The sequence below is a fragment of the Lampetra fluviatilis genome, chromosome 79 (genome assembly GCF_964198595.1).
Source record: "Lampetra fluviatilis chromosome 79, kcLamFluv1.1, whole genome shotgun sequence".
Classification (NCBI taxonomy): domain Eukaryota; kingdom Metazoa; phylum Chordata; class Hyperoartia; order Petromyzontiformes; family Petromyzontidae; genus Lampetra; species Lampetra fluviatilis.
Genome location: NC_136353.1, coordinates 2,390,321 through 2,409,520, shown reverse-complemented (window position 1 = coordinate 2,409,520; position 19,200 = coordinate 2,390,321). Strand labels below are relative to the sequence as shown.

Here is a 19,200-nt window from a genome sequence, read left to right as displayed (position 1 = left end):
GACGACAAAGTCGCTAAAATATTAATTAAAATAAATAAAGTATATTCTTGGTTCTTTCGGTAAAAGTCACGTAGAAGGGAAATAATAAAATAATAAAAATAAAACAATAAAATTCTCACGACGTTTCGATTGCAACACAAGCAATCATCATCAGGTGTGAAAACTACAGCCGACTCTCTGAGTCGCATTGCATTTCTAAATGTTGTTAAGTTTTATATCAAAGCTTCCTTTCCATTTGTTTTTATCTCTCTATCACAACGGCATGCTTATCTCTCTCTCACCCGAAGACGATTGCTTATCGTTGCGATCGAAACGTCGTGATCGATTAAACATTTACAGAACCACACCTTGTCTAAGCCATCACAATGAGAATTAAATTTACATAAAAACCGCCACTTTTTTGTACATAACCACGCCCCCAAATGCTACTTTACATAAAACAATTAACATAACCACGCCCCCAAATGATGCTTTGCACAAACTAATTAACATAACCACGCCCCCGAATGCTACTTTGCATAAAACTAATTAACATAACCACGCCTCAAAATGAAACTTTGTATAGATCTAATTAACATAACCACGCCCCCAAAACTAATTTACATTAAATCGAGTAACATAACCACGCCCCCAAATACTACTTTACATAAAATTCATTAACATAACCACGCCTTCTCCAAGCAAAATCAACGGAGCTCATTTAAATAACCACGCCCTCAAACTTCCCCCCCCACCTCACCCTCCCCCCTTCACACACTTCCCATTCATTCCTACGGCTAAAAAGGGTGGGGGTCATGCTGGGGAGGGTGGGGTGAAGGGTGGGGGAGGGTAAAGAAAAGCGCGGGAAAAAATCGCGTGACGTCACCGCGTCCCCCCCCGCCCCGCCCCTCTCTCTTCTTCCTTCACCGCCATCTTGCGAGTCTCTCTCCTCAAACGCTACAACGCTCCGCCGTTCGCTGTTCTTTCTCCTTCAAATTCTCTCGCAGTTTCTCTTCCTCATCCTCTTCTTTCTCTCTACCCACAGCAGGCATCACCACCGCCTCTTTCCCTCGCTCGTCCATTAACACAACCACACAAAACAAACATCGTCAACCCGAGCACACTACGCAACACACAACACACACAGGCCACATTTTTCAAGTATATTATTTAACAAACTAAAACCATGTCGGGCGTGATACGGGGGCCTGCCGGCAACAACGACTGCCGCATCTACGTGGGCAACCTGCCGCCGGACGTTCGCGTGAAGGACATCGAAGATTTGTTTTACAAATACGGCAACATCCGAGACGTGGACCTCAAAAACAGACGCGCGCCGCATTTTCCTTCGTCGAGTTCGAGGATCCGAGGTGAGGGGGGGGGGTCAGAGGGGGGGGGGGGGGTGAGGAGGTGAGGGGGGGTCAGAGGGGGGTGAGGGGGGGGGTCAGAGGGGGGGGGAGGTGAGGGGGGGGGGTCAGAGGAGTGAGAGGGGGGGGGTCAGAGGGGGGTGAGGGGGGGGTGAGTGAGAGGGGGGAGTGAGAGGGGGGGGTTCAGAGGGGGGAGTGAGAGGGGGGGTGAGTGAGAGGGGGGGAGGTGGTGAGGGGGGGGATGAGAGGGGGAGTCAGAGGGGGGTGAGGAGGTGAGGGGGGGGGTCAGAGGGAGGTGGGGGGGGGGGGTGAGAGTGAGGGAGGGGGGTGAGAGTGAGGGGGGGTGTGAGGGGGGGGGAGGTGGTGAGGGGGGGGGATGAGAGGGGGGGTCAGAGGGGGGTGAGGAGGTGAGGGGGGGTCAGAGGGGGGTGAGGAGGTGGGGGGGGGGGTGAGGAGGTGAGGGTGGGGAGGTGAGGGAGGGGGGTGAGAGTGAGGGGGGGGTGAGGAGGTGAGGGAGGGGGGTGTGAGGGGGGGTGTGAGAGGGGGGGGTCAGAGGGGGGGAGGTGGTGATGGGGAAGTGAGGTGGGGGGGGGTCAGAGGGGGGGTGAGGTGGGGGGAGGTGGTGAGGGGGGGGTGAGGTGGTGAGGGGGGGGTGAGGAGGTGAGGGAGGGGGTGAGAGTGAGGGGGGGGGGTGAGGAGGTGAGGGAGGGGGGTGAGAGTGAGGGGGGGTGTGAGGGGGGGGGAGGTGGTGAGGGGGGGGGATGAGAGGGGGGGTCAGAGGGGGGTGAGGAGGTGAGGGGGGGGTCAGAGGGGGGTGAGGAGGTGGGGGGGGGTGAGGAGGTGAGGGTGGGGAGGTGAGGGAGGGGGGTGAGAGTGAGGGGGGGGTGAGGAGGTGAGGGAGGGGGGTGTGAGGGGGGGTGTGAGAAGGGGGGGTCAGAGGGGGGGAGGTGGTGATGGGGAAGTGAGGTGGGGGGGGGTCAGAGGGGGGGTGAGGTGGGGGGAGGTGGTGAGGGGGGGGTGAGGTGGTGAGGGGGGGGTGAGGAGGTGAGGGAGGGGGTGAGAGTGAGGGGGGGGGGTGAGGAGGTGAGGGAGGGGGGTGAGAGTGAGGGGGGGTGTGAGGGGGGGGGGCGAGGTGGTGAGGGGGGGTCAGAGGGGTGAGGGGGGGGGTCAGGGGGGGTGAGTGAGGGGGAGGGTCAGAGGGGGGTGAGGGTGGGGGGTGAGGAGGTGAGGGGGGGGTCAGAGGAGGTGAGGGGGGGGGGGGGTCAGAGGAGGTGAGGGGGGGGGTCAGAGGAGGTGAGGGGGGGGGGTCAGAGGAGGTGAGGGGGGGTCAGAGGGGTGAGGGGGGGGGGTCAGAGGGGTGAGGGGGGGGTCAGAGGAGGTGAGGGGGGGGTGAGTGAGGGGGGGGTCAGAGGAGTGAGGGGGGGGTCAGAGGAGGTGAGGGAGGTGGGGTGAGGAGGGGGGGGGGTCAGAGGAGGTGGGGGGGTCAGAGGGGGTGAGGAAGGGTGAGGAGGTGAAGGGTCAGAGGAGGTGAGTCGGAGGGGGAGGGGTCGGAGGAGGTGAGGGGGGGGGTCAGGAGGTGAGGGGGGGGTTGGGTTGTCAGAGGAGGTGAGGAGGGATCAGAGGAGGTGAGGGGGGGGGTGAGTGAGGGGGTGAGTGAGGGTGAGGGGTGAGTCGGAGGGGTCAGAGGGGGTGAGGGTGAGTGAGGGGGTGAGTGAGTGAGGGGGTGAGTTTGAGGGGTCAGAGGGGTGAGTCGAAGGGGAGGAGGAGGGTGAGGTTGAGGGGTATGAGTGGGTGAGTGAGGGGGTGAGTCTATGAGGGGGTGAGTCTTAAGTGGGTCGGAGGAGGGTGAGTGAGGGGTCAGAGGGGTGAGTTTGTACACTTGGCTCATCTGGTATGCAGGAGTTTGTGGGTTCGATCCCATAACCCTGATTTAGATTTGTATTTGTGAACTACTTTGCCTGGTACTCAGAGGTCGTGAGTTCGATGTCTTGACCCTGACGATGCCTGCTGCTGCTGCTTTATAACGCCTCGTGGCGATGTTTGTTTGCCAACTTGCATTGTTTTGTCAAATGTGTCTAACAAAATTGACATTTGCAGTTGTTTGGAGATTGTTTTAACTCTGGACATACTATGCGTGTGTGTGCGTGTAAAGAGCTTTGTAACTTATCGGATTTCGCAAATATAATAATTGTAGATGGTTCAATTGGTGGTGGTGAGAGTTTATTTGTTTTAAGTGTTTTTTGTGTCGATAAAATTGTGAGGTCACATTTTTTGTTTTAATTTAAAACATCAACACCCCTCAAGCCCCCATCCCCTTTGACATATTGGTAAATTGCAAATCTTAAAATAGTATTAAGATTGGTTTAATAACATTAGTGTTTAAACGGTTGAAATCGATGTGTGTAGTTAGTGGCTCATACTCTTTAAGTTTTTTCGGTAAAGTCACGTAGGTAAAATAAAAATAATAGACATTAAATAATGATTTTTTTATGCTGTTAGGTTTTTTTGGTAAAGTCACGTAAGTAAAAAGAAATAAAATAAAAAAAAATAGAAATAAAATTATGATTTATTATTTTATTTCTATTATTATTTCTATATTTTATTTTTATACCTACGTGACTTTACCGAAAAAACTTAAAAGAGTATGAATCCTTGCAGTCACGAAGAGTTAGTGGCTGGCGCGAAACAATGTTGCTAGGCCGCGAACACGTGGGTGGTTTGGCTGTGTTGTGTGTGTGTGGTTCGTTCGACAAATCGTGAGGTAAAAGTTAATTATTTTTTGTTTAAACCCAACTCACTCGACGCGATAGCTTGTGAGGTGAATAAATATGTAAATTTTAAACGATTATTGTAATGTTTGAGGGAATTTTTACCTCACGAGAAAAAACGTGTGAGGTGAAAAGTGTCAACTTTTTAACCTAAAAACCAGGGCATTCGACGCGATAGCTTGTGAGGTGAATAAATATGTAAGTTTTATCTTCTTGGTTCTTTCGGTAAAGTCACGTAGAAGGGAAGTAATAAAATAATACAAATAAAACATAATAAAACAATTCTCATTAAATCGAAATGTAAGTTTTAATCGATTACTGTAATGTTTGAGGGACTTTTTACCTCATAAAATCAATTTTAGGGAAAAAAATGTCTAAATGTTAAGCTAAAACCAGCTCATTTGACGTGATAGGTTGTAAGGTGAATAAATATGTAAATTTCAAACAATTTCTGTAATGTTTTAAGGTAAACTTTTCCTCAATCGTGAGGTAAGAACTGTCAAATTATTTGATTAAAACAGTTTATTTGACGCGATATGTTGTGAGGTAAAAAGCGATGATAATGTTTAAGGACATTTTTACCTCATAATTAGTATTTTATGCGGGTTTGAGTTGTTCCTACTGATGCTCTTATGTTCTTCGCTCAACAAAACGTGAGGTAAAATAGTTTTTAAAAATTCCCCAAAACTCTCTAGACATGGTAGGTGAGTGGTGGGGATGGTGGTCGAGTGAAAGATTGGGGTGAGTGAGAGTTGATTAGCGGGTTAGTGAGATGGTGGGTGAGTGAGATGGTGGGTGAGTGAGATGGTGGGCGGGTGAGTGAGATTTGGGGTGAGAGATTGTGGGTGAGTGAGATGATGGTGGGTGAGGGAGTGATTGGGGTGAGTGAGATGGTGGGTGAGGGAAGGATTGGGGTGAGTGAGATGGTGAGCGGGTGAGTGAGATGATGGTGAGTGAGATGGTGAGCGGGTGAGTGAGATGGTGGGTGAGGGAGTGATTGGGGTGAGTGAGATGGTGAGCGGGTGAGTGAGAGATGATGGGTGAGGGAATGATTGGGGTGAGTGAGATGGTGAGCGGGTGAGTGAGATGGTGGCTGAGGGAATGATTGGGGTGAGTGAGATGGTGAGCGGGTGAGTGAGAGATGATGGGTGAGGGAATGATTGGGGTGTGTGAGATGGTGAGTGAGATTTGGGGTGAGAGATTGTGGGTGAGTGAGATGATGGTGGGTGAGGGAGTGATTGGGGTGAGTGAGATGGTGGGTGAGGGAGTGATTGGGGTGAGTGAGATGGTGAGCGGGTGAGTGAGAGATGATGGGTGAGGGAATGATTGGGGTGCGTGAGATGGTGAGCGGGTGAGTGAGAGATGGTGGGTGAGGGAGTGATTGGGGTGAGTGAGGGTTGATTAGCGGGTGAGTGAGATGTGAGAGAATGATGGGGGTGAGTGAGATGGTGGGTGAGGGAATTATTGGTGTGAGTGAGATGGTGAGCGGGTGAGTGAGATGGTGGGTGAGGGAATGATTGGGGTGAGTGAGATGGTGGGTGAGTGAGATGGTGGGTGAGGGAATGATTGGAGTGAGTGAGATGGTGAGCGGGTGAGAGAGATGGGTGAGGGAATGAGACGAGGCTCAAAAGAAAGCCGTCTCTGGTGTGGACCAATCAGTTTCAAGGACAATGCATAAATTATCAGTGTTTTGTCCGCAAGCATTGTGGTTAATGCACGCATGATTCCTTGTAAGAAGGTTTCAGTTTTGTGGCCAGAAAAAAGTGAAAAAACCCTATTATTAGTTAGATATAGTTATTCTTGGAAATGTTTATTACAAGTTACGTTGCTATTAGCTAACGTGCTGTGACGGTTCCACCTGAAGACGGAAGCTTGTGTTGCCTTCGAAACGTCGTGATTTTTATTTTATTTTACTTTTATAAATTGTAATGTTTTACCTACGTGACTTTACCGAAAAAACCTAAGAATATGAATCCTTGCAGTCACGAAAGATTCAAATCTAGAATCCGTACAAATATGTTGCTCCGGTAATTACAAAATCCTCGTGATCGCCTCCTCTACAGTACAGTAGTTGTATAGTTGCACTTAATGCGCGGAGTGCGCGGAACCAGGAAAGTGTCATTAGTACTTGGCACCCGCATCGATCGGTCGATTATTTCCTACAAATTTTAGTTTTGTTCACTAACAAACAAAATTCTATTGACTTAAACATTATTTATGCCTACATTAGTGTTTTTTGGCGTAGAGATCCGCGGAAAATGGTTACGCTTTTGGATTAACCACGATTTCGAATTATCCGCGGCCGATAATCGAGAGAGTCCTACTACTGCGAACTAATGTTTTTCTTAAATAGTTCCTCGCTTTTAAAACGTGTTTTCTTTCTTCAAACAGTTCTTTTTGGCGTCTCGCCTCATGTGCCCCCTACCCTCAGGGACGCTGAGGATGCCGTGCACGGTCGCGATGGCTACGACTACGATGGCTACCGCCTGCGCGTGGAGTTCCCCCGTGGGGGTGGCACCCGCTTTGGATCGCGGTTTGGGGGGCCTCCCCGCGGCCGCTACGGCCCCCCCTCTCACCGCTCCGAGTACCGCGTCATCGTCACAGGTGCCGCCATCGGTCGGGGGTCGGGGGGGTTGGAGTTGAGAGGAGAAATGGGATAATGGGAAGGCGGGGGTGGGAGAGACACTGGCCGGTTTTGGGGGCGCAGTGTTGGTAAATTGTTTTATCGTTTGGCGTAGATTATCGGCCGTTGTCTATCCAAAACTAAAAAACTATCAATATTGGTACCTAATTTGGCAGTAAAAAACATGATGATTGTTTTTTTACCCTTTTCTCTGGCAACAAAACTGACATCTTTTTTTTTACGAGGAGTCATGTTTGCATAGACCACAATACCTGCAGTCATAATGCAAACAAAAAAACATAACACTGTGCACCAATCAATTTCAAGGACAGTGCATACATTATCAGAGTTGTGTTTTTTGTTTGCATTATGACTGCAGGTATTGTGGTCTATGCAAACATGACTCCTTGTAAAAAAAGGTGTCAGTTTTGTTGCCAGATAAAGGGTAAAAAAACAATTATTATATAAACTATGGTTTGGAGTAGGTTATCCGTGCTAATCGGAGGTGCGGTGCAAGAACAGCAAACTAAATATGAAAATATAACAATAGATGCTTTTACCCTTTCTGGCAATGAAACGGTGGGGGGGGGGTGTTAATTCTGCATTAACTACGCGCCGTGCTTGTGGCAAAACAAAGACGACGCGCACATCATCATCGGAGTGTATTTCTAGATTTGAAGCTTTCGTGACTGCAAGGAATCATATTCTTAGGTTTTGTCGGTAAAGTCACTGTGTAGGTAAAACATCAAAATTAATGAAAATAAAATAAAAACAAAAATCACGACGTTTCGGAGGCAACACAAGTCTCCGTCACAGCCGAATTAGCTGCATAATTCGGCTGTGACGGTCCCACCTGATGACGGAGACTTGTGTTGCCTCCGAAACGTCGTGATTTTTGTTTTTATTTTATTTTATTTTCATTAATTTAGATGTTTTACCTACGTGACTTTACCGAAAAAACCTAAGAATATCATCAGTGTGTTTATTTGCTTTTTTTTAATGCTGCCCATTGCCCTACCTTGAACTTGCCCCTGCGGTGTGCGGGCAAAGGACAACAGCTGAAACGCAACGGCAAGCGGCTCTAAAGAAACGAGTTTTCGGTGTGTCGGTGATGATTTAAAAGTGCCCGGCCCCCGTGGCTTCCTAACATCGTAAGGGAATGTTTCGCCATACTTGATCACGCTGGCAGAGGTCGCAAACGGGTTTTGATTCCTTACCCGTACCCATACCCGGCCGCACCAGGGTCGCAAATGGGTACGGGTACCTGTACCCAGCCGGGTACGGGTACCCGTAGCCTATCCGTACCCTACCCGAAATGAGTGACAAACGGTTACGCACCAGTGACTCACGGCCTACCCGTACCCGGCCGCACCAGGGTCGCAAACGGGTACCCCCGTACCAGTACCCGGCCGCGTACGGGTAGCCGGGTATCGGGTAGGGTACGGGTATCGGGTACCCGATTGCGATACTTGACCACGCTGGTCAGCGAAGGTTTGCCGACGGTCGATTCTGATTCTATAACCCTACCTCTACCCCGCCGCCCGCCCTTCCCTGCCCTTCCCTGCCCCCAGGGCTGCCCCCGACGGGCAGTTGGCAGGACCTGAAGGACCACATGCGAGAGGCGGGCGACGTGTGCTACGCCGACGTGTTCCGTGACGGCACGGGCGTCGTGGAGTACGTGCGCAAGGAGGACATGAAGTACGCCGTGCGCAAGCTCGACGACACCAAGTTCAAGTCGCACGAGGTGAGTGGGGAGGGGGGGAGGTGGTGGGGGGAGGGAGGTGGTGGGGGGGGAGGTGGTGAGGGGGGAGGGGGTAGGGGGGGAGGGGGTGGGGGGGAGAGGTGGTGGGGAGGGAGAGGTGGGGGAGGTAGGGAGGTGGGGAGAAAGAGGTGGTGGGGGGAGGGAGGTGGTGGGGGGAGGGAGGGAGGGGGTGGGGGGGAGAGGTGGTGGGGAGGGAGAGGTGGGGGAGGTAGGGAGAGGGGGTGGGGGGGGAGAGGTGGTGGGGAGGGAGTGGTGGGGAGGGAGTGGTGGTGAGAGAGAGGTGGTGTGGAGGGAGAGGTAGGGAGGGAGGTGGGGGAGGTTGGCAGAGGGGGAGATGAGCGTGGAGGGAACGGAGAGACGGTGGGTGTCTCGTATCGGGGGTCGGCAACCTTTCGCTTCCGGGAGCTGCGTGCGGCCCTTGAAGGACTGCTCGTGACGTTGCGTATGAAGGACCGACCGCCATCTCCGTCATTCCCTGCGTGCGTCGGTGGCTCCTTGTTCTTTCGGTTGCCGAACGGCTTGGCTCTCCCGATTAGCGCGGTTGGCCGCGTGCGGTGTGCAAACCAAGTTGGCCATACGTACACAGGTAGATAGAAGGGTAAAAAACCAATTATCATATTTTTTACCGGCAAATGAGGTTCCAATGGTGTAAATGCTTGCCAGATAGAAGGGTAAAAAAACAATTATATTTTTTACTGCCAAATGAGGTTCCAATGGTGTTAAATGCTTGCCAGATAGAAGGGTAAAAAAACAATTATCATATTTTTTACTGCCAAATGAGGTTCCAATGGTGTAAATGCTTGCCAGATAGAAGGGTAAAAAAACCAATTATCATATTTTTTACCGGCAAATGAGGTTCCAATGGTGTAAATGCTTGCCAGATAGAAGGGTAAAAAAACCAATTATCATATTTTTTACTGCCAAATGAGGTTCCAATGGTGTAAATGCTTGCCAGATAGAAGGGTATAAAAACAATGATCAAGTCTACACCGTGTTTGGGTGGGGTGTGTGTGGATCCTTTGTGTTTGTGTGTGCGCTGCAGGGCGAGACATCGTACGTCCACGTGCGAATCGACGGTGGTCGCAGCCCCTCGTACGAGCGCTCTCGCTCCCGCTCTCGCTCCCGCTCGCGCTCCTACTCGCCCAAGCGCAGCCGCGGCTCCCCACGCTACTCCAACGATCGCTCGCGCTCGCGCTCACGCAGCTGAGCTGGGCGCCCAGAGGGAACGGCGCGCGGATTGCACCCACCCACGTACGCATGGCACACGCACGTATAGCGCGCACGCACTCACACGCGCATCGCACACACACACGCGTATGTGTGGCACACATGCACACGCATGTAGCACCCACCCATGTACGCATGGCACACACACGTATAGCACACACACACATCGCACACACACTCGTGTATGTGTGGCACACACGCACACGCATGTAGCACCCACCCATGTACGCATAGCACACCGCGTATAGCGCGCACGTGCCCATAACACGCGCACACACGTATAGCGCACTGCATGCGCACACACACGTACGAATAGCACACGCGTATGGCACACACACACGTACGTATATTACACACACACACACGTACGTATATTACAAGCACGTCCGTATATTACACACGTACCCATGGCTCTGACCCACGTACGGATAGTATCTGCACACGCACGCATACAGCACACGTATAGCATGCAGACACACGTATAGCATCCACACACAAAGCACGCACATAGCATCCACACACGTATAGCATCGACACACACATATAGCATCTACACACACACATAGCAGACACACATAGCAGACAGACATAGTATCCGCACACACATGCACATAGCATCGACACACGTATAGTATCCGCACGCGCACAGCGCACGCACGCATACAGCACACGTATAGCATCCAAACACACATAGCGGACACACGTATAGCATCCACACACAAAGCACGCACATAGCATCCACACACACGTATAGCATCGACACACACAGCAGACACACATAGCAGACACACACACACAGCAGACACACACACACACAGCAGACACACACACACATAGCAGACACACAGCAGACACACACACATAGCTGACACACACACATAGCAGACACACACACATAGCAGACACACACACACAGCAGACACACACACATAGCAGACACATACAGCATCCGCACACACACGTATAGCATCGACACACGCAGCAGACACACACAGCAGGCACACACACACATAGCATCCGCACACACACGCACATAGCATCCGCACACACGTATAGCACCCGCACGCGCACAGCACACACCTTTGGGGGATCCCTGTGGTTGTTGTCGTTGCGAGTTGCAGCTGCCATTGGTGTCGCCCCCTTGTAGAGGCGCGGAAGGGGCGTGAGGGAGGGGGAGGGCAACGTGGTGGTGGTGGTGGTGGAGGAGGAGTGGCACAGCTGCTGGAGTAGCAGACTTCTCCTCACCCTGCGCGTGGTTCATGTGGGATTGTGATGGACGGCGCGCTGGATGGTACGGCGCTACCTCACCCCTCCCCCCACGCGCCCCCCCCCTCTCAACTCCCCCACCCCCCCCCACCCCCCTCCTCGTGTCGTGTTAACATGACACCACCTGAGCATGGGGAAGGCAGCGCACACGTGCGAGGGTTTCCGTAGACATGCTGATTTGTAAGACGGTCCGCTACGTAAGACGATGAAGCCACCCCATCGCCGGTTAGGTGAAGTTCGATTGATCTGGTCACGCAGCAGTAGCCACCGTTCGACACTTGAGTGACACGGTGACTTTAACGTGGCGTGCCAGGCCAGGTACGCGCACGCTTGCATGCGAACACGCGCTCACGTTGACACACTGGCGCGCGCGCACTCACGCGCACGTGCGACCAAGCACACGCTCACACGAGCGCGTACACGCTGACAGTCGCACGCTAACTCACTGCGCTACGCTCTCTCCGGGTTGTCACGGTTAAGCCGCCAACTAATTGCGGAACCCAAGTTGCTCCGAATTGCACGCAATAAGTTTCCCGCGGAGTCGGAATCGGCTTCTCTCCGTAGCAACCAACGTTCAGGCAGCAGCAGCAGCAGATGTCGCACGAAACCAAGTTGTGTACGACTTTTTGGGCGGTGCCCTTCATCAATAGCTGCCTTCCCGATGCTCAGACGAAGTAATTCTGAATTTTTTTAATTTATCAACTCGAAAATTAAATCTCCCTCTTTGTCGGGGTTTTTTTTTTACTACACACTGTTGGGCGGTCTTGGCTACCACCGTGAGATTTTTTTTACACGCGCGCAGCTTAAACACAACCCCCCCACCACCCCCGCCACCCCTCACCTTCAAACGTCTGCAGCTGCTCACGCTTGCGATTTGTAACGGGCCAAATCTGCCGGTTTTCCTCCCCTACGGTGGCGATGTTAACCACCTCGCCTGGTATGTAGGAAGGAGGTCGTGGGTTCGATCCCGAACCTGACGATGCCTGCTGCTGTATTCTTGGAGTTTGCATGTCTCTACCCCTCTCCCCCGTGGTGGTCGCGTCGATTTTCCCCCTCCACATTTTAGAATTAACGTCGCGCGTCTGTAAGAGTTTTTTGACTACGATAAGCTTCTTCCGCGTGATTATCAGAGCCGCGAAGTTGAGCTACCATTTTTTGATGGCCAGGTCGCTTTCTGAAGAAGAGCTCAGCTGGGGCCTTACACCAGCTAAAAAACAAACTGTTTAGTTTTTTGTAGTTTATAAATAAAGTCGTGCTGAGGGAAATCTTTGCCGGACTGATGCCAGATGGCGTCGAACCGTTCGCCGTTGGTGAGGGGCTTGTTCGTTCAAATACTTAGCCGGGTCTTAACCTGGCCAAAATAATAATGATTTGTTCATTCTAGATTTGAAGCTTTCGTGACTGCAAGGATTCATACTCTTAGTTTTTTCCGGTAAAGTCACGTAAGGTAAAAAATAAAATTTAAAAGTTAATAAAAGTAATTATTTTATTTCCATTATTACTTTAATTAACTTAAAATTTTATTTTTTACCTCCGTGACTTTACCGAAAAAAACCTAAGAGAATGATTTGTTCAGTTTAATATTGTCACGGTCGAGACCAGGGTTGCAGAACGTCTGACCCCGTGGGCCGTACAAGGCTCGCGAAATCATTTGGTCTGTTACAGCCATCGCATTAGGGGAGTGAGTTAATTCAATGTTTGACCAAATATCACAGGCTCATTTTTTAAAGTTTATAATTTAGTATGGCCCGCGAATGATGTTCCCCACCCCTAGTCTAGACCATCACCACCACCCCCCACCCACCCCGTGCATCTGGCTTCCTGTTTGTGGGGGGCTCTCTCCTACACACCCACACGACGCACACCACGCACGCACGTTAAACTTTTCGCGCCGTGCGTAGCTTTAATGGCGGTAGAGCGAAACACGGACTCCGGATCCGTTCGACTCTGAAAAGCCTCGGCAGCTGCTGACGTTTTGTTTTTCCCCTCTTTCCCTCCCAAGACACACTCGTGATGTCGTCCGCGCCGTTGTTTAAATTGTTTTTAGGGGTCGGAGGTCATGGGAAGGTCGTGAAGTGGCTGGCTGATGGTGGACACGGGGGCGGGGAGGGGAGAGTGGAGTGATGATGGGAGGCCCTGTCTTGTGTCGTTTTTGCCGTTCTTCCCCCCCTGGTGTTTATTCAATCCGCGCCCCAGCCTAGTGGGTAGCCTGGGCAGACTTGGGAACCCCTTGGCTGGGTAACCTGGTTAGCCTGGGGCAGCGTTGGGCAACCTTTGGTAGCTTGGGTAACCTGGTTAGCCTGGGGCAACCTTTGGTAGCCTGGGTAACCTGGTCAGTCTGTGGTCAGCCTTGTTAGTCTGGATATCCTGGTGGCAGCCTCATCCGTTTTAATGTTTTTGTGTTTTATTTAGGGGGAAAAAAGGAAATAATTTGACTCTTTTCCCCCCCCCCCCCCCCCCCGATTTTATTTACACGTCAGTGTTGTGGGGCGCGTGGTGGTGGGGGTGGACATTTGTAATCGTTTTGAGTGGTGGTGGTGGGGGCTGTATGCGATTTCTGCCGATGTAAATGTTTAAAAATTTGGTTTTGGTAATGAGAGTGGCGTGGGGTGGAGGGGGGGGGGCGTGGTGGGATGGGCAGGCAGCGTGGGAAGGGTATGAAACAAACTGAGAATTCTACGGCAAATTTATGGTAAGGGTAATTTACAAAGTATCGATTTAAAGCTGCTTTCGTGACTGCAGGGATTCATCTTAGTTCCTTCGGTAAAGTCACGTAGAAGGGAAATAATAAAAATGAAACATAGTTGACATTGCCACTGCAGTGCCCATAAAAGATCCTATGAGGTTTCATCTTCTTGGTTCTTTCGGTAAAGTCATGTAGAAGGGAAATAATAAAAATAAAACATAATAAAATACATTTCTCGCGACGTTTCGGCCACAACGCAAGCAGCCGTCCTCGGGTGAAGAACAGGTCTGTCGGAAAGACCGTGTCTGACACTATAAAATAAAACATAATAAAATAATTCTCACAAAAAATAGTGTCAGAAGACGCTGTCTTTCCGACAGACCTGTTCTTCACCTGAGGACGGCTGCTTGCGTTGTGGCCGAAACGTCGTGTGAGAATTATTTTATTATATTTTATTATTATTATTTCCCTTCTACGTGACTTTACCCAAAGAACCAAGAAGAATTTACAAAGTAGTTCGATTCATCCGTCGCGATTCCTCGCTGCTGCTTGCTTTCTTTTTGGTCAAAATCTCACGACTGCCCCTCCCCCCCCAAATCCTTTTTTTGTAAGTTCCCCCTCCCTGCCAGGTTAAACGCGTTACTAAACATGAATAAATTCACTTACAAAAAAAACAAATGTATTTACATCACCCCTGTGTTTTTACCCACGTCGAAAAACAAGTTTGTTCGGATAGTTTCGCTCGCCGTGTTGTGCTTTGGTGACGCGCCCCGGAGTGTTGCGTTGTGCGCTTGTTGGGTCATCTGTGTGCCCCCCCCCCCACACCACCACTGGGGGAGAGATTGAAAGAGGTCAGAAATATAGTGATAGGTTTTTACCCTTTCAACTGGTACAAAACTGACGCCTTTATACAAGGCATCATGTTTGCAATAACCGCAACACAAGAAGTCAAAATGCATGGCATCATCTGGTCCAACACCAATGGAGGCTAGGCTCTTAAGAAAAGTCGTCTCGGGTGTGGACCAATCAACTTCAAGGACAGTGCATATCATTATCATCATCAGAGTTGTTTCTTTTTGTTTGCATTTTGACTTCTTGTGTTGCGGTTATTGCAAACACGATGCCTTGTATAAAGGCGTCAGTTTTGTACCAGTTGAAAGGGTTAAAACCTATCACTATATTTTGCCACTGGTAAAGGAGATGTCTCATAGTAGGTCAGAAATAACTGAGCTTTGTCTTTTGTGTTTCTCGTCCCCGAGTTGTTCCTCGTGTCTAACTGTTGTGCATCCTTGTGTCTTGCTTGTGCTGGGACGAAGGTATCGTTCGGACCCAGGCTCAGACGCCGGATCATTTTGGATGTCCGGATGATGTCGATGATGCCCGGTGATGATGACGATGATGATGTCGTTAGCGGGACAAGCCGACGATGATGATGATGATGATCGCGACGATGAGCGGAATTTATCAGTAGCCCGCGGGTTGTGGGGGAAAAACCTTTTGCGAACTATCTTGTGAGCAATTTCCGTTAAACCCCCCCCCCCCCCCAAAAAAAAAACTGAACGAACCTTTGACCGAGAGGAGAGTCTGCGATTTAAAAAAAAAAAGTAGGGGACGATGTGATGAGCGCAAGGCAAGGCTCATAGGATTCACACAACCGCGGATCTGCATCTGCGACCGTCACCGCCGCCACCACCACCGATGACCAATTGGACCATCGTGGGTTCGGACAAAAAAAAAACAAACCACCCCCCCGCCAAAAACGTGGAAAAGCAAAACAAAACGCAACCAAATAAAAACCGCGTTTGGATTTTGGATTCACCCGGCGATAGACGCGGACACGACGGCCCGCAGGAGTCGGATAAAGACGCGGCGGGCGGGCGAAGGGTGTGTGGGGAGAGAGACCGGCAGACGCTCCAGGATGCATGCGGTCGCAGGGAGCGGAAGGCGGAGCATGAGGAGCATGAGGAGTAGGAGTCGGAGGATCCGATGATGGATGGACAGGGGAAGGAGCGGTGGTGGGGAGGGTGGAGGGCGTCGTGGTGGTGGTGGTGGTTGGGGGCGGGGAGCTCTAAGCGGTTTGGAAAAGCGAAAAAGCCGCTGGCGATCGCTCGTCCGAGGCGGGGTGCCTCTCAAGAATTAAACGTTTTGGAGTTGCACGCAAATTTGGGAAAAGGCACCCGACCCTCACCGCTCTACCACCACCACAGCCACCACTTTTCTCTCCTCCCTCCGTGTGTACCCAGGTCCGTTCTGTACGGAGAGGAGCCGTTGTGGATTTTGCGCAATCGTTCTGGATTCGAAAAAAACGGATTTGCCGTGAACGCCGCCGCCGCCAGGAAATCAAATCCCCGTTAGGAAATCTGCCGAGGAGGAGAGGAACAACCCCCCTCCTCCCCCTCCTCCGCCTCCCTCCCTCAGATGCTCAGATGAGAAAACAATAAAACGGATTTCTCGGGGAAAGGAAACGGAATCTCTGGATGCGCCACGCGGATTGTAACCAACCACTCCCCCCCCTTCCCCCCCGATTACCAATTTACGCAAACGGATCCAGCGCCCCCAGGATTTTGTTTTGTTAAAAATTTTCATTATTTTCTTTTGATTTCTTCTTTTCATCCTCGCTGGAGAGTTCAAAATTCGGATGCTTCGGAACCACCATCACCCCCACAACCCTCGGAGGAGGAGGAGGAATTCACACGATCTCGGAGCTGATTCATCTCCGCTCGTTAACCGATGAATCGGACTCACCCATGGAGCTCTCCTGGATCTCCACGCCCTCCCGGACCTCACCCCACCTCCTGTTTTTAACCCATCGAGAGTAACAACGCACCGCTCGTCTGGACTTGTTAAATCGATCATACATCCGAACTCCTCCCCCCCCCCGTTTTTTTCCCTTTTTTATTTAATATCGTGGATGAAATTGACGGTCAGAAGGAAGGAAAAGCCCCAGAGAAAGCAAAAAAAACGTGAATCCAAAACAAAACACGGAACGGATTTGGAATCTCGCTTGGATCCGGAGGAGTGACCACCCACCCCCCCACCCCCTTCGCTGGGATCCAAAACCTGGATGAAATTTTTGGCCACCAGACAATTTTGCGAATCCAAAAAAACCAAAGCGCGGAACGGATTTGGAATCTCGCTTGGATCCGGAGGAGTGACCACCCACCCCCCCACCCCCTTCGCTGGGATCCAAAACCTGGATGAAATTGGCGGCCACCAGACAATTTTGCGAATCCAAAAAAACCAAAGCGCGGAACGGATTTGGAATCTCGCTCGGATTCCGGAGGAGCCGACCTCTCCCCCTCTTTGCTGGGATCCAAAGCCTGGACCGGATGTGCGTTAGGATTTGGGTAAAGTTGACACTTCATTAACATTGGTGTATTAATCTGTGTAACGTCTGACCGTACCACCCCCACCCCTCCCCCACCCATCGTGTTGATTTGTGTATTGACATGCATTGTAAGCGGATGTGTTGTGTGTGTGTGTGTGTTTGTTTGTATAGGGTGCTTGCTTATAAATGACTCGCACAGAGACCCAGACTCGCACAGAGACCCAGACTCGCACAGAGACCCAGACTCGCACAGAGACCCAGACTCGCACAGAGACCCAGACTCGCACAGAGACCCGCACAGAGACCCGCCCAGAGACCCGCCCAGAGACCCGCCCAGAGACCCGCCCAGAGACCCGCCCAGAGACCCGCCCAGAGACCCGCCCAGAGACCCGCCCAGAGACCCGCCCAGAGACCCACGGACTCGCACACTGAGACCCACGGACTCGCACACTGAGACCCAGGGACTCGTACAAAGATGCAGAGACCAGTAGACTGGCACAGAGACCAATAGGCTGCCGTAGATACCCACAGACTTGCAGAGACCCATGCACTCGCACGGATCCATCCTCGGTTACACATGGCCAACTCTATTAAGAACCCCGTAGGATTTTTCGATTTAAAGCTTTCGTGACTGCAGCAGGGATTCATCTTCTTGGTTCTTTCGGTAAAGTCACGTAGAAGGGAAATAATAATAAAACGTAATAAAGTAATTCTCACGACGTTTCAGCCACAACGCAAGCAGCCGTCCTCAGGTGAAGAACAGGTCTGTCGGGAAGACACTGTAAAATAAAACATGATAAAATAATTCTCACAAAAAATAGTGTCAGACGCTGTCTTCCCGACAGACCTGTTCTTCACCTGAGGGGATGGCTGCTTGTGTTGTGAGAATTATTTTATTACGTTTTATTTTTATTATTTCCCTTCTACGTGACTATACCGAAAGAACCAAGAAGATGAAACCTTGTAGGATCTTTTAGGGGCACTGCAGTGGCGATGTCAACTACCTCGCCTGTTATATGGTCGGGTCCTGGGTTCTATCCCGACCCGAAGCATGCCTGCGTGTTTGGAGTTTGCGTGTTCTCCCCGTGGTCGTGTGGATTTCTCCCCGGATCCTCTGGTTTTTAAATCCTTTATATTAAGTTCACTTGCTTGCGCGCTTACGAACGTGCAAATCTTTCGGTCGTTTTTTTAACCCACTTCCCGTGATCCAATCGAGCTGACATTTTGCACACAGACTCGTTGTGCGTGACAATTGATTTTCGTGAAATTTTTTTCTCCAAAATTTTCCACTTTTTAGGAAAAAATCAATTATATTTAATTACCAATTGCTTAATGGTGGCAGGCAATCATCTGACCCATAGGTGGCAGCCATCTCAAGCCAGAGGACGAGAGGACTCTAGCCGCCACGCATATAAAGGATTTATAGTGAAAAACTTTGTTTTTACGGGTTAATTTTTATCCCTCCACATTTAGAATCCACATCGCACGGTTCGAGTGTTTGGCTGCTATGTGCCGAGCCGCTTCGTTGAGCCATCGTTCGCGAAAGCCAGGTCGCTTCTAAAACGAAAGACCGATATAGTTTAACCTCTTTGGTTCTTTCGGTAAAGTGACGTATAAAGATAAAATAAGAAATTAAGTAATAGCATACTACGACGTTACGATTGCAACACAAGCAATCATCGTCAGGTATAAAATAAATAGCAACAAAAATCTAACCAGTAAACTATAGACAGACATACAAGCAGGCAGATATCACCAAGATACACAGAGAGAAAACGTCTCTGTGACGAGGCCTTAAATAGAGAGAGGGGGCGGAGAGAGGGAGGGGTTAGAGAGAAAAAAAAATTAGCATGTCAATGAGTAGGACGACGCGTGGTAAGGGGTACGCAAGCTTGAAAATTAGGAGAACGGGAGAGAGACGCACTAAATTAAATAACCTAGCAAAATATCGACATGTAATGCAACACAGAGAGTCGGTCAACACACAATTAACGCATAGCCTGGTCGATTACGTATTTTATCTTTCTACGTGACTTTACCGAAAGAACCAAAGAGTTATTCCTGCAGTCACGAAAAGCTCCAAATTAAGATAGTTTATTCATAATCAACGTTGTTTGGGTTTAGATCGCGTTATTATTTATGAATGTGTCGTAACCCTCCACCACCCGACACGGCCAATCAGTAAAAAAGTGTC

General features: G+C 50.5%; 1 protein-coding gene across 1 annotated transcript; it reads left to right on the top strand.

Moving 5' to 3' along the window:
* The first annotated feature begins 901 nt into the window (after positions 1 to 901).
* Positions 902 to 10,535, top strand: LOC144953622 (serine/arginine-rich splicing factor 1B-like). The gene is given in 5 exon segments (XM_078884209.1): positions 902 to 1,310; positions 1,313 to 1,349; positions 6,546 to 6,718; positions 8,309 to 8,481; positions 9,542 to 10,535. Coding segments are annotated over 5 exon segments (693 nt in total). The 5' UTR covers positions 902 to 1,165; the 3' UTR covers positions 9,707 to 10,535.
* Positions 10,536 to 19,200: the final 8,665 nt, after the last annotated feature.